The 21,098-nt window shown below is 44.6% G+C and overlaps 1 protein-coding gene across 1 annotated transcript in view; it reads left to right on the top strand.

Moving 5' to 3' along the window:
* Hormad2 (HORMA domain containing 2) overlaps positions 1-21,098 on the top strand; it is an 89,882-nt gene that overhangs the window by 40,838 nt on the left and 27,946 nt on the right. The window contains exon 10 of the mRNA XM_048340721.1: positions 1,774-2,012. Coding sequence (XP_048196678.1) covers positions 1,774-2,012 — 239 coding nt within the window. The remainder of the gene's footprint in view (positions 1-1,773; positions 2,013-21,098) is intronic.

Consider the following 21,098-nt stretch of genomic DNA (forward strand, 5'->3'; position numbering starts at 1 on the left):
CAAAAAGGGTACAGTTACATAGTAGGGCAGTGTGTACATTTATTGTGATATCTTACACCCTGTTTTTCTTTCCCTTCCCTAGGTCAGGTAGACATATATACAATACACAATGTATCAAGAACATATACAGTATCCACGTGGCCAAGCCCAAGAAAATTCACCTAGGGCTTTAAATGTAATGTCGATATTAGACAATATGTTGACAGTAGTCTCATATGAACGTACATACATAGCTTTTGGGCTACTGTATTCCACTGAGAGGTCAATTTTTGACCTTTATATGTTGAGTAGTTGTTTGGTTTTAGTTACATACTGTTGGGTCGCTGCTCCAATCCTGTGGGAAATACCATTTGACAAGCAGTTTTGGGTTTCACAGACCTGGTCTCTACTGTCTCTCCATTACCCTTTCTTTTTTTTTTTTTGGCCAGTCCTGGGCCTTGGACTCAGGGCCTGAGCACTGTCCCTGGCTTCTTCCCGCTCAAGGCTAGCACTCTGCCACTTGAGCCACAGCGCCGCTTCTGGCCGTTTTCTGTATATGTGGTGCTGGGGAATCGAACCTAGGGCCTCGTGTATCCGAGGCAGGCACTCTTGCCACTAGGCTATATCCCCAGCCCTCCATTACCCTTTCTTAACAGTCATATATCAGGGAGATCATGCCCCTTTGTTTTCTGTGTTCTAGGCTTGTCTCGCTCAACATTATTTGTTCAAGTTCTGACCATTTCCCTGCGAATAACAATATTTCACCATTCCTAATCGCTATGTAGTATTCCATTGTGTATAGGTACCATATTTTTTTGATTCATTCATCTGTGGAGGGGCATCTAGGTTGTTTCCATATTTTGGCTATTTTGAATTGTGCAGCGATAAACATGGGAGTACAAATGTCTTTTTGATATCTTGGGACCTGATGTTCAGGATAGCTGCCTAGGAGTGGTATGGCTGGGTCATAGGGTAGGTCTATGTTGAGATTTTTGAGAAACCTCCATACTGTTCTCCAAAGTGGTTGTACTAATTTGCACTCCCACCAACAATGGAGAAGGGTTCCTCTTTCTCCGCACCCCCTCCAGCATTTGTTGTTGCCTGAGTTCAGAGTATAGGCCATTCTAACTGGAGTGAGGTGGTATCTCAGGGTTGTTTTTATTTGCATTTCCTTTACTACCAAGGATGTTGAACATTTCCTTATATGTTTCTTTGCCATTTTTATTTCTTCTCTTGTGAAGTCTCTCTTTAGCTCCTTTGCCCATTTCCTAATTGGTTTGCTGGGCTTGAAGGGGCTTAGTTTTTTGAGTTCTCTGTAGATGACAGATATTAGGCCTTTGTTTGTTGCTGTGCTGGTAAAGATCCTTTCCCATATGGTTGGCTGTCTTTCTGTTTTGGTGGCTATGTCCTTAGCTGTGCAGAAACTTTTTAATTTGTAGTAGTCCCATTTGTCGAGTCTCTCCCCTATTTGTTGTGCCCCTGGGACTATATTCAGGAAGTTCCTTCCTGTGCCTATAAGTTCTAGCGTCTTTCCTACTCTGTCCTTCAGTAGTTTCAAGGATTCAGGTCTGATATTGAGGTCCTTGATCCATTTTGAGTTGATCTTGGTGCATGGTGATAGGCTTGGGTCTACTTTGAGTTTTCTGTATATGGCTGCCTGGGCTGGCTTTGAACTGCAATCCTCAGATCTCAGCCTCCCGAGTAGCTAGGATTACAGGTGTGAGCCACCAGTGCCCACTTGACTTACTCTTTTGAAATGCCATTTTAGTGACTTTGGGCCTCCTCATTTTGCAGTGACACCACATGATTACCAACCCCCTGGCTTTAAAGAGGCGGTCAACTCCAACTTCCTATTGTTTGACGGGGATCCTGTGAACATGCACGTGGGGATGGTCTCCACTGGCTTTCATAAAATAAAAGTAAAGGTGACCACAGAGACCAGCAGAGTGTCTGACCCGGAGGATGACATGACTGAGATTGTCCATCAGGGCCTGGATTATGATGATGATGAGGAGGAGGAGTACAACAATCAAGTAAGGCCAAGCTCTGGTGAGCACCCACTGCTTCTGTTAAACACAGTGGACACTTTTCCATTTGAATGCAGATCAGGTCACGGTAACAGAGTCCAATGGGGCTTGCCAGGTATAAAAAACAGAAACAAAACAACTCCAGACATCAAGGAGGTTTTAGCCAAAAAGTGTAGTCTTCAAGAAGGAGAGAAAGATTGTGAGATGAAATTTCCTTGACTAGAAGGGAAAGGAAAGGTTGCCAATATATTTAATACTTTTATTTAAGATACTCATAAATTTAGAACATTTTGGAGTCTTTTTTTTTTTTCTGGTCCTTGGGTTTGAACTGAGGGCTTAGGCGCTGTCCCTGAGCTTTTGTGCTCAAGGAGAGCACTCTACCACTTGAACCACTGCTCTACTTCCAGTTTTTTGTATTTAATTGGAGATAAGAGTCTCACAGTCTTTCTTATCTGGGCTGGCTTTGAACTGTGATCCTCAGATCTCAGCCTCCTGAGTAGCTAGGATTATGGGTATGAACCACCAGTACTACCAGCAAGGAAGCTTTCTCTTTTATAAGTAACACATTTGCAGGACTTTAAAATGTTTTATGCATTCATACTCAATAGAAATATACATTAGCTTTTGACTACTGGAAAGAAAAAAAAATCAATAGATTAACCTGAGTAAGAATGAAAGGAAAATAATAGTCAGCTGTCATGTTCATATTCTTTTTTCTTTAGTTCTGGCACTTGGACTCAGGGCCTGAGCACTGTCCCTGGCTTCTTTCTGCTCAAGGCTAGCACTCTGCCAATGAGCCACAGTGCTACTTCTGGCCTTTTCTATATAGGTGGTGCTGGGGAATCGAACCCAGGGCTTCATGTATATGAGGCAAGCACTCTTGCCACAAGGCCATATTCCCAGCCCCTCAACTGTCATGTTCAAAAGGACAAGCTTTGGGGAAAGCTGAGGGTGGGGTTATAGCTAGTGAGGTGGATAGGCGGGGCTCTGAGTGCTTTATCAGCACTCAGTCTTCAGGACTTAGAGCTGAGGACCTTCTGGGGCCCCACTGCATCCTAGGAAAATCTATACCATTATAGTGTTCACTCTGTGCTGACACTATATGAACAGAGTCTGTGACAAAAAATGTTTCTAGGCAAGAAGGGATACTATACTATCTTTTCATGATATGTTTTGAGACTAGGATGATAGTCCCTCTTCAAGAAGTCACCTGGGCTGGGGAACTTCCTAAGATGCCTTCGAGACCTTTACCTCTATGTTTAGATCAGTGAAAAGAGGCCCCAGTCAGCGTTCAATTAATATTAATCATTGAACCAAACAGCACTCTTTATCTTCTTAGTGTTCTCACAATGTCAGACATGAAAACCTTTTTTGTCAGTTGTGGGGCTTGAACTTGGGGTTTGGGCACTGTCCCTGAGCTCCTTTGGGTCGATTATAGCTTGCTACCATTTTGAGCCATAGTGCCACTTCTGGCTTTCAGGTAGTTAATTGGAGATGAGAGTCTCACAGCTTTCTTGCCTGGACTGGCTTTGAATCATGATCTTCAAATCTCCACCTCCTGAGTAGCTAGGATTGCAGGCGTGAGCCACCAGTGCTGGGTGGAAAACCTTACATTTTGATGCACTTTTTTTTTCTGATTCACTCAAGATGTAGGTAGGTAACATGGAAAGACTAAAACAAGAATTACCATTAAGAAAAGAGTTTTAATAGAATTGTCTGTGCACCTGTGTGTGCATGTACATGCACGTGTGTGCACAGAGCACACCAGTACTAGATACTGTCCCTTAGCTTTTTCACTCAAAACTGGCACTCCACCACTTGAGCCACAGCTCCACTTTTGGCTTTTTGCTGGTTCATTGGAGATGAGAATCTCATAGATTTTCCTGCCCGGGCTGGCTTCAAACCCATGATCCTCAGATCTCAGCCTCCTGAGTAGCTAGGATTATAGGTGTGAACCACCAGTGCCTAGTTTAACTTGACTTTTTTATCTTTCAAAATTAAAAATTCCCTTCTCTTTTTCCAAATGGAATGTAAACAAGTTAGTTTGTAAAGGAACTGTTTTGTTGCTAAAACAGATAAGACGTGTGGTACCACTTCCCAAGCGTAGGTTTAGTAGAAGTGTGTTGTATAAAGGTCTGCACTTGGTGGTGAACTCCCTTGATGCAGGTTCCTCTCTCCACCAGTAGTCATGTGAGAGTAGTTACCAAGCCTAGAGAATGCTGTCCACAAATATGCTATTGTCCTTTAGGAAATGTATGCACATTCATACATATATTCACATGCATGCATATATATATATGGAGCCTTTATTTAATTAAAAATTACTTTGAAATATAAAATTTATCAAAGAAAGTATGTAAAATATTAGTTGCCATGTAAATAATAAAACATCATATACTCTCTGACTAGGATAAAAAGTAGAACATAGAACTACCCTTAAGCTTTCCATATACCCCTTTTTCATGATACCCCACTCCCTCTAAAGGTAGCTACCTCCTGACTTTTATGATAATCTTTCCTTTGTTTTTTAGTTTTGCCATCAACATCATCCTATTTGAAGTTTTAAGTAGTAATCATATTCCAAGTAATCCTTTTTTTTTTTTTTGCCAGTCCTGGGGCTTCAACTCAGGGCCTGAGCACTGTCGCTGGCTTCTTTTTGCTCGAGGCTAGCACTCTACCACTTGAGCCACAGCGCCATTTCTGGCTTTTTATGTATATGTGGTGCTGAGGACTTGAACACAGGGCTTCATGCATGCGAGGCAAGCACTCTATCTCTAAGCCACATTCCCAGCCCTCTAAGTATTCCATGAGATTTTGGTTGAGCATAGTGGCTGACATTTACAATGTCAGATAGTCAGGAGGTAGAAAGCAGGATAATCATGGCTAGAGGCCAACCCAGGAAAAAAACCAACAAGATCTTATCTCAACAAAAAAGTTGACTATGTTGGGACCTGTCTATCATCTCAGCTATGCAAGAAGCATAAATAGGAGGATCAACCCAGGATCAACCCAGGACCAGCCCAGGCTGGCCTCAAACTGTAATCCCAACAATCTCAGTCTCCCAAGTAGCTAGAATTACAGGCATGAGCTACCAGCACCTGGCTTTAATGCTTTCTTAGTGAATAAGAGCTGAGTTTCCTAATGGAGTCTCACTGAGGACATCATTATCTCTCTAGTCTATTATCTTCTAAGAATGCTAAACACTGATTATCATGTTCAAATATCTCAAAATTTTTTATTTTGTGTAATTCCAAGTGGCAGAAAGAGAGTCAGTAGATGAAAATTACAGTAGTGAGCAGAGTAGGGTTTGATTTTGGCTCACTTTTGGTATTAAGGATGGAACCCAGGCCTTATACATGCTTGAATACATGCTCTACCCTGAGCTGCATGCCCATTCCTAGAAAGATGAACTTTTAAGGCAATATTATGGTAACATTAAAGTAACTTAAAAGGTAATATAAACCAGGTGCTGGTGGCTCATGCCTGTAATCCTAGCTACTTGGGTGGCTCAAATCTGAGGATCACGGTTCAAAGCCAGCCCGAGAAGTAAAGTCCCGCTGAGACTCTTACCTGCCGGGCTAGATTTACCTCCCCTGGTGCGGGGGTGCTAAGCTTACTCCCTTATCAGTGCTCCCCTTTTCACCCTCTCCCCTGGGCACCCGACCCACAGGGGGCCAAGGTGGAGCGAAGGGACACGGGCAAGCCTAAAGTGCACGCGGCCAAACGAGATCCCCTTTTCCTCCCTCCTTACCCACCAAGGAAGCCAGGCGCAGATGGATCTCAGAGATGCTTGGAAGAGCAATCTGGTTTAATTGGGAGGGGCTCACAGTAACATAATGATGATGACGAGGATTGAGCAGGAGCCGGCGATAGGCTGGTGAGCTTGTCCATCCAAGGGCAGCTCCCAAGGACCTCCCTCATGGGCTAACGTCACTTCCCATAGTATAGCCCTCTGGGCAAAGCCCGCGAAAAGGGGAGCACACATGCTCGCTGGTGCAAGATGGGGGGATGGTCTTAAAGCTATCCCTTCGGGTTCATCTGTCCCTTTTATTTTTTTTCCTTTTGAACAGCAGGAGGCGCCTTACTTGAGGGCGCGCCATGTCTTAGGTTGCCCCCCCCCCCATGGGGGGGTCTTACCCGTCTTCGGCTAACGCACTAGCACTTTAGGCCAACCTGCCTGCCAGGCCGGCCAGCCCAATGAGAGGACTCGGGGAGAGTGGGATTGGCACGTGAAAGAAAGCCCTGTTAATTTTTTCTCATGCCAGCAGACCTCAGTGAGCAGTGGGTCCTAATGGGCGTGTGACCAACCTCATGGGGTTCCTAAATGGCTAAAGGCCAAAGGCCACTTGTTGTCTGGACAGCTCTGGCCTTTCGCTCACAATATAAGAGACCAATTTGTCTAGCACAGGGCAATGCAAACATAATGCAAATGGAAGCATCAAGCAGACATGAGCATAAGCAAGCGTAACACAAGGCAAATGCAACATGAGCAACTGTAACACATGAGCAATTATAACACAGGCACAATGCAATGGAGGGTCTCTTATCTGGCTCAGTCCATAGGAGATAGAGGAGTCCTGGTCCATTTCGGTGTCACTCAAGGTAGTGCAGATGGCTCTCCCTTCCCTCAATGGTGAGGTAGAGGCAGGTTCAGATCCTGGCGATTTGGTAGCCAGGGTGCTCGTAATTTAATGATTGAGGTTAGTAAACACTTTATAGAAAACATTGCAGCAAGTACCAATCCCTTGCTTATTGTAAACATTTATCATAAAACATTAAGGTGTCCAAACCCTTTAGCTCCTTGACCAATGTCTCTGGAAAGCCGACAGAGGTTGGTCCTCAGAGAAATTTAAAATATTCGGTGTAAACATCGCTGTCCTCAGCTGGTCATGGGGGCTTCCCCCACCCTTTTGTTTTAATAATTGATCCTTCAGGGTCTTATTATGCCTCTCAATTATGGCCTGACCCTTTGGGTTGTATGGTATTCCAGTGGTATGTTTAATATTCCACGTTTTGAAAAAGGCCTGTAAAGGCTTGCTGATGAAACAAGGTCCATTATCTGTCTTTACTTGTAAGGGGAGCCCTAGGATAGCAAAACACTGTAGAAAGTGGCTCTCAGCATGCCGTGCTCTTTCCCCCGAATGTGCTGTGGCCCAGCCCGCATGTGAATGAGTATCTATGGACATAAATATATATTTCAACCTTCCAAAAGGAGTGTAGTGGGTTACATCAGTTTGCCAGATAACATTAGGCTTTAGGCCTCTGGGGTTGACCCCCAGAGATTGTAGAGGAGGGGCTTGCAGAAAGGGCATACATGACTTGCAAGTCCTAATAATCTTTTTTTAAAGTCTTTTATAGGACTTGAAGGAAATCTCTGATGTAACCCCCTCCAGTTTAAATGTGTACGCTCATGGAGTCCTTGGGCCATTTGAAGGTTTTGAGGTTGTACAATAACCATAGCTACATTAGTGGCCAGCTGGTCGGCCATATGATTACCTTGTGTCAGGTCCCCAGGCAGTCCTTGGTGTCCGTGACGGTGCTGTAAGAATATAGGCTCAGCCCGCTCTTTTAACAGAGACCTGACTTGGATCATCAGAGGGATGATTGGGTTTTAATCTAATTTAATATATGAGGACACCAGGTTTGGTAGCAAATTAACCACATACAAACTGTCAGAAAACAGGTTCATCGGCTGCTTGACATGAGTTAGTGCCAGGGCGACTGTGTACAGTTCCTTAAACTGTGCAGATCCTTGGGGCTGGGAATATGGCCTAGTGGCAAGAGCACTTGCCTCGTATACATGAAGCCCTGGGTTCAATTCCCCAGCACCACATATATAGAAAATGGCCAGAAGTGGCGCTGTGGCTCAAGTGGCAGAGTGCTAGCCTTGAGCAAAAAGGAAGCCAGGGACAGTGCTCAGGCTTTGAGTCCAAGCCCCAGGAAAGGCCAAAACAAAACAAAACAAAACAAAACAAAACTGTGCAGATCCAGTAACTGCCTCAAAGTAATGGGTGTTTCCTTTCCCATCGGCAGGAGGGGAGGCGGAGCGTACCACCATGGCAGACCCCGCTCTTTCCCCATCTGTAAAGACATTGGCAGCCTTGACAAGAGACCTGGTAGAGAAAAGTACAGGAGGGGTCCATTGTAGCCTGGAAAATGAGGTCACCCACCTTGAGGTGCCATAATGGCAATCTACCTTTCCCATAAAGTCCTCCAGGGCACTGGACACACGTACATTACTCCTTCTGACCCATTCAAAATCTGACAGCCGGTAGGGAATGGTTAGCACATCGGGATCTCACCCATAATGTCTCAGGGAAGTATCCCTGCCCTTAATTATCAAGTCAGCTAGCTGGTCTAGCTGGGAATAAACCCTGGGAGCTCCTCCCACTGATGCGTGCACACATTGAAGAGGCTCACCTGACTGGGTAATAGCGGCTGAGGAAAGCTCAGATCCGGGGAGGATCCAAAGGCAAATTGGGCACTCAGGCTTGTAGCGGGCCAACTGTGCCATATTTAGGGCCATTTGGATTTTCTGGAATGTTGCTTGAAGTGATGGAGTTATTGTAATAACATCAGTGGGCGCTTTGCTCTTCAAGGAGTCATGGAGCGGAAGCAGCTCCTCTGTAGGCAGGTAACCAGTTAATCTCTCCCATCAGTCTTTGCATCTCCACCAGAGAATAAGATGACTGGAAGGATAACTGGGGTTTAAGGGGGCACACAGAGTCTAGTTTAAGTTCTGCCCCCAAGATCTTAAAGGGTATACTTTCTGAACCTTGTCACTGGCTATATGCAGTCCTCCTCTTTGTAGGAGTGTTTGTAGCTTGCTATAGGCAGCGTCTAGCACTTGGACATCTGCTGCTCCAATAATGATGTCATCCATATAGACATATAAAATAATATCTGACTGGCTCCTAAGAGGTGGAAGAACTTGTGACACATAATGTTGGCAGAAGGCAGGACTATTAGCCATGCCCTGAGGTAAGATTACCCACTCATACCTCTGGTCTGGCCCCTGGTAGTTAACCGAGGGCACGGAGAAAGCAAACTTTTCACAGTCCTGGGGGTCAAGGGAAATGGAAAAGAAACAGTCCTTGATGTCAATTATAATGAAATTCCAATCCCGAGGAATGGAGGGGATCCATGGCATCCCCGTAAAGGGGTGCCGGCGGGAATTATCCGCTTATTAACTTTTCTTAGGTCCTGTACCATCCTCCATTTACCTGAGGCATTTTGTACAACAAATACAGGGCTGTTCCAAGGGCTCAGCAAAGGTCTAATATGCCCTAGGGACAGTTGTTCTGATATTATTTCCTTTAATCTAATTTGTTTGAGGGAAGTGGCCACTGCTCCACCCATACCGGGGGACCCGGAAGCCATCGAATGGCAGGGATGGTAGGAACAGTGGCCCTTAGAATTGGGGTGAGGGGCTGGGAATATGGCCTAGGGGCAAGAGTGCTTGCCTCCTATACATGAAGCCCTGGGTTCGATTCCCAAGCACCACATATATAGAAAATAGCCAGAAGTGGTGCTGTGGCTCAAGTGGCAGAGTGCTAGCCTTGAGCAAAAAGAAGCCAGGCACAGTGCTTAGGCCCTGAGTTCAAGCCTCAGGACTGGCAAAAAAATAAAAATAAAAAAATAATAAATTTAAAAAAAAATTGGGGGTGAGGCCCTGTAGAAGAAACAGGAGCCTTCCTGCCCTGAGGCCTTGGAAGGAGGCAGTCTCTGATAGTCACTAGGGCCACCTGACAGGCCCTGGCCTGTGATGATTGAAGCCTCAACTTTCCCCAAGATATCCCGTCCTAGCAGGTTATCTGGTAAGCCTGTCATTATCAGGGGACACACTATTCCCTTACCACCGTTCATGTCATCCCAGGGAAGCCAGTCCCTGGTTGTCTCACTCTCAGCTATGCCTCCCACCCCCAAGGTCTGGGGTCCGGGGATTAAGTCCCACCACGGAGGGACCCCCTCCTTTTTTAATATAGTTTGATCTGCTCCTGCATCGATTAAGAATCAGGACCTCTTTCCAGATATAATAATTTCTGTCTTTGGCCTCATTTCTGGGACTATTGGGACTGCCCAGAGGGCCTCAGGCTGGTCATTAGGCCTGTCACTGGGCTGATCACTGGACTGATCGCCTCCTTTGGGTGAGGGGGCTGTAGAGCGCCCCACTACTAGTTTAAAGGCCTCCCCTTAGCATCAAATCTGGACTTACAATCCTTTCGCCAATGAAATCCCTTTTTGTAGCGGGGGCAAGGTTTTGTGGGTAGCTCCTTGGTCCAGCCTGAGGGCTGTCCTCTCGAGGCGCCAGATCTTACAAGGCCGGAAGGACACTCCCTCTTGAAGTGGCTCCGGCCACCACATTGGTAACAGTACTCCCTGCTTACCTCACTGGTGGGGGCAGGGGCAGGCTCCTTAGTAAGCAGAGTGGTCAGCGGCTGCGCCTGGCGGGCGCTGATGCCCTGACAAGTGTAAATCCAGCTGTCCACAGATATCTCCTTTACTCCTGCACAAGCCAAGCTGCATTCTGATGTCATCCCTTCCCACACCAGGGTCCTTAGAAATTGATTTACCTGGGACCCACAAAACTGTCGGTGGAGATTGTCCCTCACTCGGCCAACGAAGGCAGCAAGACTCTCATTGGTTCCTTGGGTAGCTTTTACTGCCGGGGTCTCTAGGGACCTCTCTCCCAAGCCATGCCATGCGGCCAGTCCCACAGCCTGTATCTGCTCCTGGTATGGGGCAGGGAAGGCATCCCGTTGGGGGTGGGTGGATCCAAACAGCATGCCAAAGGTTATGGGGATTGGCGGATCGGTGGCCTGATTTCTCTCCGCCTGAGTATAGCACTCATATCTGAAAAGGGAACACCACTCCTCATACATTGTTCTATCAAGCAGTGACCAGGCCAGGCTTCTCCACTCCTAAGCAGTAGAAAACCGGTGGGCCACACCCTCGAGTAGGCTCTCCCCACCAGCGGGTGTTCGGTCCCCCTCCCTCGAGGACTATTATCCTGAATTCTCTGAAATCTTGTATCTCCTGGGGCCACCACGAGGCTGAGATGGCTACCAGGTTGAGATTTGCTGAGTCATCTGTGCTTGGTGAATGTGCGCTGCTGCAGCCACTGGGCTACTGCTGCTGCCGTTCAGTGGGGCTCCTTAGATCTGCATATGTATAGAGCCGAGCCGGGCATCCGGTGGGGGAGGGGTAGCAAGACGGCAGGGGCCGCTGCGCACATTGTTCTCCTGCCACGTGCCTCGGGGCCGCGGCACCTAGTCCAGGGTCCTGGAGATCAGGCTTATGCTCGTCCCTGGGCCCCTCGGAGTGGGGCATTGCCCTCTCCAGATCAAAATTTCCCCCTGCTGCCCTCTCCTGAGTCCAGGGACTCTTCCCTGGGTCCGAGGAAAAGCAGGCTTTAAGGGTCTTAATAGCTTGGAAGGTCGCGAGGGGGAGCTTCTCTCCCAACTCCACTTCTTTGCCTTCCAAATCTGGTCGATAAGGGGCAAGTTATTCCACCTACTCTGACTCTGTCCCATCTTCTTTGGTGACTTGATGGGAGAACCACGTGTTCCGGAGACTCTACTCCAATTCCCTTAGGGCTTGCTGGTAGCTTCCAGACTCCCTCCCGCGGGCTCTGGGCCCCACATTGGGCACCAATTACCAGGCTAGATTTACCTCCCCTGGTGCGGGGATGCTAAGCTTACTCCCTTATCAGTGCTCCCCTTTTCACCCTCTCCCCTGGGCGCCTGACCCACGGGCGGCCAAGGTGGAGTGAAGGGACACGGGCAAGCCTAAAGTGCACGCAGCCAAACGAGATCCCCTTTTCCTCCCTCCTTACCCACCAAGGAAGCCAGGCGCAGACGGATCTCGGAGACGCTTCAGAGACCAATCTGGTTTGATCGGGAGGGGCTCACAGTAATATAATGATGATGATGAGGATTGAGCAGGAGCTGGCGATAGGCTGGCAAGCTTGTCCATCCAAGAGCAGCTCCCAAGGACCTCCCTCATGGACTAACTTCACTTCCTATAGTACCGCCTTCTGGGAAAAGCCCGCGAAAGGGGGAGCACACGCGCTTGCTGGCGCAAGATGGGGGGATGGTCTCAAAGCTATCCCTTCTGGTTCCAGACCCAGAAGGAGATAGGTGTGGCTCACTTCCACACTGCCCCAGGGCTGGGGGAAGGGCAGCGTCTCGGGAGTGCTCTCATCACCCTTCCCCCCTTACAGCCAAGATAAATCCCCAACACTTACCTCCTATAAACTACTCAAAAAAGTTGCAAGTGCTTCTGTGGCTCATGTGGTAGAGCACTATGCTTGAGCCCTAATAGGTTCAGGGACAGCACCAAGGCCTTGAGTTCAAGCCCCAGGCCCAGCAAAATAAAAGTAATGCAGATCTTTTGATTGCCATTATGTTCATTTTTCAGTGTCCTCCTCAGTATTTTTTCTTTTTTCTTTTTCTCACCAGTATTTTTATAAACACATTTATTTGAACATGGCTTAAATCATGGTACATATGTAAAATTATTTTATACTTAACAGTAATTTTGTAAATATACCCTACCCTAATCTTCATATTTTTAAAATTTAGTTATTATTTTTTTTAGGTAAGCTATCACTTTTTGATTTTTAATTATTTAAGTTGCTATAGTTGGATATTGAATGTTCCCAAAGGCCCAAGTGTTAAGGGCTTTCGTCCCAGGCTGGTACTGGAATCTTTCCCCAAATGGTTCTAGTGTGAGGTCTTTAGGTCCTTGGGGGCCTGTTGTTGAAGACAATTATGGGTTCCTCTCACCCTGCCCTTTGCTCTCTGCGTGCTTCCCACCATGCCCTGCTGCCTTAGGACAGGTCCACAGCAAGGGAAAGACCACCAGGCACTGGAACCTCTAAAACTGTGAGTCAAAACAGAGCCTAGTTTCTTTATTAGTTGGTTATCTCAAGCATTTTATTATAGTGACAGAAAGCTGACTGATTTTCATGTTCATTCCTGATTTTTTTTTTTTTTTGCCAGTCCTGGGGCTTGAGCACAGACTGTCCCTGGCTTCTTTTTGCTCAAGGCTAGCACTCTACCACTTGAGCCACAGTGCCACTTCTGGCTTTTTCTATATATGTGGTGCTGAGGAATCGAACCCAAGGCTTCATGTATATGAGGCAAGCACTCTTGCCACTAGGCCATATTCCCAGCCCCTCGTTCCTGATTTTTATTTGTTTTTTGTTTTGTTTTGTTTTTTGCCAGTCCTGGGCCTTGGACTCAGGTCCTGAGCACTGTCCCTGGCTTCTTTTTGCTCAAGGCTAGCACTCTATCACTTGAGCCACAGCACCACTTCTGGCCATTTTCTATATATCAATCGAACCCAGGGCTTCATGTATACGAGGCGAACACTTTACCACTAGGCCATATTCCCAGCCCACCATTCCTGATTTTTAAATGATAAATAGTTCTGTAATAAATGTCTTTGCACATGTGAAAACACCTTTCCTTATTTTCAATGGATCTAGTGTCCGAAGTAAAATTTATAAAGACCAAAAGTTCATATAGTTCTTGAATGAGGAATATAATTTCATTTTCCAGAAACTGCCTGCTTCTTCACCTCCTCGGGATGGATTTTCTAACAATGACAAGTTAGTAAAAATTCTAACCTTGTGAGGGAATGAGCTGTCTGTCACTGGCTGTGCTCATGTGCAGATACACACTGCTGTTCAAGATGGACTTTGGATGATTGCACCTAGAAGTTGGGGGGGAAAAGCCCCACAATTTAGAGAAATGATTGAACTTAGTTGATCTCTAAAGTCTCTAACCTTGGGATATTTTTGAATTCCTATTAAGAGAATAATGGCCACTGTGAGGAAAAGAAAGATGTGTAAGATACAGTTTCTGCCCTTGAGAACTGGGGCACCTGTGTCTTACGAGAAATAATACTGGAGGGTATATGAAGGACAGAAACAACCTGCGCAAACAGCATGGAGCAGTGTTCTCAGGGCTTTAGATGCATTATCACATATAGTCGTTCCATATACTTTACAAGGTAGATTTTGTTAATGAGGAAACTGAGACTTGGAGAAATTAGTCCATGGCTTTATACACAGTTAAGTAGCAGGGCCAGAATATCAAATGCAGTATTAGGGCTCCAGTGTGCTCTTAGGATGCAGAAATTAGGATAAGTGGGCACTAAGTGGGAAGGTTTCATGGAGTGGGTAATTTTTGTTGTTGATCCTGGGTCAGGGCATGGACACTGTCCCTGAGCCTTTTTGTGTTGAAGGCTAGCAATTAGCCACAGCGCTACTTCTGGGTTTTGAGTGATTAATTGGAGATAAGAGTCTCAGGGGGACTTTTCTTCCCTGTCTGGCTTGGAACCATGATCCTCAGATCTCAGCCTCCTGAGTAGCTAGGATGACAGGCACGAGCCAATGGCAACAGGCTGGAGTAGGTAATTTACCAGAGGAGTAATATTTGAATGGCAGAAATTAAGGCAGAGGACATTGCAGTAAAGTTGGAAAGTATAGTGTGGTGAGATCAGAACTTCTGTCTCTGTGACTTACAATTCCACATCTGAACTTTCCACACCTAGTCTATTTTAAATGGCTTTGCTGAAATAGTTTTACTCTTGATAAACTCTTTTTTTTTTTTTTTTTTTTTTTTTTGGCCAGTCCTGGGCCTTGGACTCAGGGCCTGAGCACTGTCCCTGGCTTCTTCCCGCTCAAGGCTAGCACTCTGCCACCTGAGCCACAGCGCCCTTTCTGGCCGTTTTCCATATATGTGGTGCTGGGGAATCGAACCGAGAGCTTCATGTGTAGGAGGCAAGCGCTCTTGCCACTAGGCCATATTCCCAGCCCTCTTGATAAACTCTTAAAAGTTAAAAACTTTAAAAAATTATAATTGGGTAGGAAGTGTGACTCTGAAGTGATAGAGTGCTTTCCTATCAAGTTCAAGGCTCCAGGATCAAACACCTCCCCCCCCACAGTACCACCAAGTTGGCAGTGATAAGCAACCTTGAAGTCAACAAAGTTGACTTGGAGGCATAACTCAAGTGGCAGAGCATCTCTAGCTCTGCCCCCCACCAAAAAGATATACATATATGGGGCTGGGGATATGGCCTAGTGGCAAGAGTGCTTGCCTCGTATACATGAGGCCCTAGGTTTGATTCCTCAGCACCACATATATAGAAAAAGCCAAAAGTGGCGCTGTAGCTCAAGTGGTAGAGTGCTAGCCTTGAGCAAAAAGAAGCCAGGGACAGTGCTCAGGCCCTGAGTGCAAGCCCCAGGACTGGCAAAAAAAAAAAAAGATATACATATATAATATCTCTGTTATATGCAATATCAAAATTCATAATACCTGTATATCTATTACACATGTCTATTAATATATGTACATACATGTCTATATGCATAGATATACATACATAATATCAAAATAAACGAGTGAGTAGGTATCTTTTGTTTTCTGACTTCATCTCTTTTATATATACATATAAACAGACAGACAGGCAGACACACACACGCACACACAAACACACACACACTCAGGAGTGGGTTGTATTCTGCAGCTTTTAAATTTCTGACATCCACTAGGTGCTGATGGCTCTACCTATGATCCTAGCTACTCAGAAGGATGAGATCTGAAGACCACAGGTTGAAGCCAGCAGGAAAATCTTCCGCACTCTTGAGTCCAGTTAACCATCATAAAGCCAGCCATGGAGCTGTGTGGCTCAAATGATAGAGCACTAGTTTTGAACAAAAAAGCTAAGGACAGTGTCTAAGTGCTGAGTTCAAGTTCTAGCACTGGCACAAAATAAATAAGCAGATAAACAAATTTCTGACATCCTGTGCGTGCTTGTTCACCTTAAAAAGAGTTGCTAGAGGGACTGGGAATATGGCCTAGTGGTAGAGTGCTTGCCTTGCATACATGAAGCCCTGGGTTCAATTCCTTAGCACCACATATATAGAAAAAGCCAGAAGTGGCACTGTGACTCAAGTGGTAGAGAAAAAGAAGCTCAGAGACAGTGCTCAGGCTCTGAGTTCAAGCCCCAGGACTGGCAAAAAAAAAAAAGAGTTGCTAGATATTCTTTCTAGAAAAAGTTTTTTTTCTAGGCTTTTCCTTTGTATTTATTTACCTAAAAAGGTATTTTTCCCATCTGTAACACTCTCATTTCACTGAAGTACGCATAATACAAATTATGTTTTTTGAGGATGAGCTAGAGGTAGAGAATACTATTCATTCATAAGAGCCACAAAAATTTCTGAAAGCTATTTAGTAGTTTGAAGGTTAGTCTGCCTGGCTTCATACCATCCATGGTCCTCAGACCTCAGACTCATGACTAGTTAGGTTTATAGGTGTGAGCCACCAACTGAATGATTTTTTTTGCCAGTCCTGGGGCTTGAACTCAGGGCCTGAGCACTGTCCCTGGCTTCTTTTTGCTCAAGGCTAGCACTCTACCTACCACTTGAGCCACAGTGCCACTTCTGGCTTTTTCTATATATGTGGTGCTGAGGAATCGAACCTAGGGCTTATGTATATGAGGCGTGCACTTTATCACTAGGCCATATTCCCAGCCCCAAATGATTTTATTTTTAAGCATATTTTAAACATACACACATGATATTACACTATTTCCAAGTGTAATAAAAGATGTTTGTATTTTGCATGAAGCTCTGATTATTTAACGTAAAAATAATGTTTTGAGGTAGCTTTTCTCTTTTTTATGAATTCCATTAAAGAATCTCTAAACCAACCAGATGCTGGTGGGTCACACGTATAATCCTAGCTACTCAGGAGGCTGAGATCTGAGGACTGTGGTTTGACACTAGCCCAGGCAGACAACTCTGAGAGACTCTTATCTCCAAATAAACAGAAAACAAAAGAAGGGGGGGAGTGAAGGAGTGGCTAAAGTGATAGAATGCCAGCTTGTAATTAAAAAAAAAATTCAAGCAAGCGTGTAGGCCCTAGGTTCAAGCTCCAAAAAGAAAAAAAAAATCATAAACCACAATACATGGTTGGCCTACAGTTTTTTTTTCCCCTCTATCAAACCCACTTCACATCTTTTTGTCCTAAACTAACTAAAGTGTAAGTTATTTGGCTATAAGAAACTAGTATGCTATGTATTTTGGTGTCAAAGTAAAGGGCAACACTGAAGTATGGATTGGAAAAAAACTCTTTTTCTGAATTCCTTAGGATTACTTGGTATTCCTCCCAGCAGAGTAAGACAAAGGCCTTTTCATTCATCACTTATTTTCTCCTACTGAGTTGCACAGAAGTCCCTGCATCTTTTGGAGTGGTAGCTGGTGATTTTCATAACACAGCATCTCCCGCTGCATACTCTGCCTTATAAGCTGCAGTGCGGTGTTGGCAAGCCTCGCACAGGTTCTTGGACGGGGAGTTGATTGAAATTGGTGTGGAGGCATGGTCTATAGAAAATACTCCTCCTTTAAAACTACCCCACATTCTCTCCTCCTCAGGAGACTAATAGTCTTATTCATGAAATGTTTTTTCAAGTAGGATTTTTTTTCAATTTATTTTTCTCTTCTCCATTACAGAATGTAATTGTTGTGTTCTGATAACCATGCAAGATGGAATGAAAGTTAACTTCGCATCATGCTCCGAAGCCAGTTCTTTTTCTTTTTGTATGAATCATTCTAGAACATCCAAGGGAATTGTTTCTTTCCTGTCCTGAGTGGGAAGAGCTCCCTGATGGCCTGCGATGTTTCACGTACAGAGAGACTAGATTGGTATGCTAAGCGTCAGGAAGGCCAGTGGAGTGGAGTGACTAATCTAAAGCAGGAACACTACTGAATCCCAACATTTTATGGAACTTTCTGTTTTTTGTTGTTGTTTATTTTATAGCTTTATTTGACACTCACTGGTTCTCATCCACATTGACTGTCGATTTTTGAACGTGGTAACCAGGACATAGGTCACCAGCGTATAGAGTTTGTTTGGAGACTCTTCATCCTTATTGCATTTCCCGGATAAGCACACACGGATCTGATAGGGGACATCCCTTATTCCTTTGGCCCAGATGGCTTTCTTGAGCCTGGTATTGATGTGCACATCTGGAGTCCCCATCTCCTTCATGGCAAACTTCTGGATCCCTTTGAGTGCACAAGGAGCCCGCTTCTTAAAGCCTACTCCACGGATGCACTTGTGAATGTTGATGGTGTATTCTCGGGTCAGCACCTCGTTGATGGCAGAATGGCCCTTCTTCTCACCACCCTTCTTTGTGGGAGCCATTCTGCCAGGCCCAAGTTGGAAAGGAAGAGCACTACGGATTGTCAGAACTTTTTGTTTTTAAAAAGTAGGATATAATATTCTGTTTGGCTTTTAAAAAGTTGTCTGTACAATGTTATTTATACTGAAGCCAGTGAAATATGAGGGCTAATTTAAATACAGATTTTTTTTCAAAATAAATTTGTTGAGATTTTAGTCAATTTCACATTGGAAAAAGATGACAATGTTCCTCATCTTGAATTATATCCAGCTGGATGGGTGGCTAGCAGTAGAGTTCCTGTCTAACAACTTCAACGCTATGAGTTCAAATTCTAGAATTATATCCAGTTGGCTGAGTTTTCTCTTTCTTTCATTTCTTTTTTAATGTGGGTCCTAGGACTTGAACTCAGGGCCTGGACACTGTCCCCGAGCTTTGCTGCTCAAGGCTAGCACTCTATCACTTGAGCCACACTCCACTTATGGGTTTGTTGATGCTTAGTTGGAGATAAGCCTGCCCTGGCTGGCTTTGAACTGTGATCCTCAGATCTCAGACCCTGAGTAGCTAGGAGTACAGCTGTGAGCCACCCACTGGTGGCCTAGCCAACTGGTTGAGTTTCCTAATACTGTTGTATGTGCTCCAGGTTTTCCATTTGACGCTATATTGTCTATTGGTCCTCAGATAAGGTTATGTTTATACAAATCTGGGCCTCGTTGTGAGAGTAAATATTTTAGTTTTTATATTCGAATCTCAATATTGAGAACTAAGACTTTAGAAAAATCAAGTCTCTAGACAGTGGTAAGGAAAAGTTAACAAGAGAAGCATGTACGTTGCCAGGCTCCCACCCTGTGCCCTCTTCCTTCAAGGTGGGTGGAGGGCTCTTCCTGCTCTGCTCCCACATTCAGAACAGACAGAGCCTTTAGCTGAGAGCTCTCTCTTAGCCCTTAAACAAGGTTACACGAAGCTCACTGTGAAGTCAGTCCTCCCCTTGTTGCAAACCTATCTGCAGTTTTTACTCATCATCTCAGGCTAGCCTTGGTGGTTTGTGAAATCTAGGATATTTCATTATATCTACATTAATTTATTGACACATAAATTGTTCATAGTATCCCTTATTTCTGTGAGGTCAGTAATAATGTATACTCTTTCATTTCTTTGAAAAAATATATATTTCAATTTTTTTGTGGTATTGGGGATTGAATTTGCTGGGCAAGGGCTCTACCACTTGAGCCATGCCTCTCTACCTCCTCCTTCACTTCCACCCCAGTTATTTCAAATACCCCTCTTGTTTCCTTGGTCAAGCTCACTAAAGTTGACCATTGTTGTTGATCTTTCAAAGAACCAGGGCTTGGGCACATCAGTTTCCTCTGGTGTCTTTATATTCTCTATTTCATAAGTTCCCACTATAATCCTCATTATTTCCTCCCTTACACTTGCTTCAGGCTTAGTTGTGTACTTTTATCTGTGTCTCAAGTTAAATAGAGATTGCGTCCCTTCTTTCTTTCCCCTTTTCCCCCCTTCTGCCCCTCTCCTTTCCCTCTTTTCCTCAGGCCTTCCCTTCCTCCCTCCCTTCCTCTCTTTTTATTTGTTTTCTGAGACAGGGTCTTCCGAGGTAGCCTGGGCTGGCTTCATGCTCGAGATTCTCTGCCTCAGCTTCCCTAGCACTTGGAATACAGTTGTGTACTGTCACACCTGGTAGTCATTTTTTTTTCTAAATGAATGCTGCATTTGGAACTCAGGATCTCTCATATACTATAAGCATGCACTCTACCACTGAATTATACCACCACCATCCCCTGCCCCATCCTCTTCTTTTTTGTGATAATGGACATGAGGGAACTTCCATTCCAGTGATTATAGAAATAAAGCTGAGATGTTGAGAGAATGAACTCTCAAGCAAAAGTTGTAATAGGAAGGAAAAAAGAGTAAAGGGGACAATATGATTGCAGGAGATGATTGAGCCTAGTAATTTTTGTTCGTCATCGGGTTGTTTTTGAGAATTCTTTTCCTCTCCGTTTAAGGCTATTTTTGCATGTAAGATACAGGTCAGTGGCCAGTTTGTCCTTAGAGACATCCTGATATTACCCTGTACCTGGTGAGCTTTCTCTCTATGATAAGATAAGAGGCAAGCACATTCCTTACGTGGTTGATGGAGGAGGAGAGAGGCACTAGGTGGGTAAAGGTTTGTAGATTAAGAGTGAGAACCTAAGCCTCACACCCGAGGGTCCCTGTTTGCATTGCATTTGGACTAAGTTCCTTGTAAGCAATGCTTTAGCAATGTTATGTTTTGTTGTGTCTTTGTTTTAATTCACTTCAGAGTGTTGTCTGCTTTCTTTTTGGTCCTTTGACCTGTTACTTATTTAGGAATACAAAAAAATTCCACTGTTGTTTTTTTTTTTGCTTCTCCAGTTTTATTTTATTAGTTTGTGTGTGCATGTGTACATGTGTGTGTATGTATGCATGCAACAGGTGTCCATTCTGAAAGTTCCAGGTGCTTCTCCTGTCTCCACCCCCAAGTGCTGGGATTGCAGGCCTGTGCCACCATGACCAGCTCCCCAATTTTATTTTTTATTGGTTTATAATTTCATTCCACTGAGGTCAGAAGGAACATAACTTTTTGTTATTTGTACCTTAAAAATTTTGTGAACATTCATTTTATGCCTTAATTTATGGCTTGTGCTGGAGAATCTTCCTCATGCACTTGAGAAGACTGTGTATTCTGTCATGAGTATAGTTTTCTAGAGATGTCTGTTTGGTCTTAATGGTTTATAGTGTTGTTTAGAGTTTTTTCCCTTTGGTTAATCAAAATGTTCTTTATTATCAACAGGGATAACTCCTTTTTGAGTGTTTAATCCAATCACATTTAATTATTATTGATACACATACTAATTATATGATTAG

The sequence above is a fragment of the Perognathus longimembris genome, chromosome 3 (genome assembly GCF_023159225.1).
Source record: "Perognathus longimembris pacificus isolate PPM17 chromosome 3, ASM2315922v1, whole genome shotgun sequence".
NCBI classification, from domain to species: domain Eukaryota; kingdom Metazoa; phylum Chordata; class Mammalia; order Rodentia; family Heteromyidae; genus Perognathus; species Perognathus longimembris.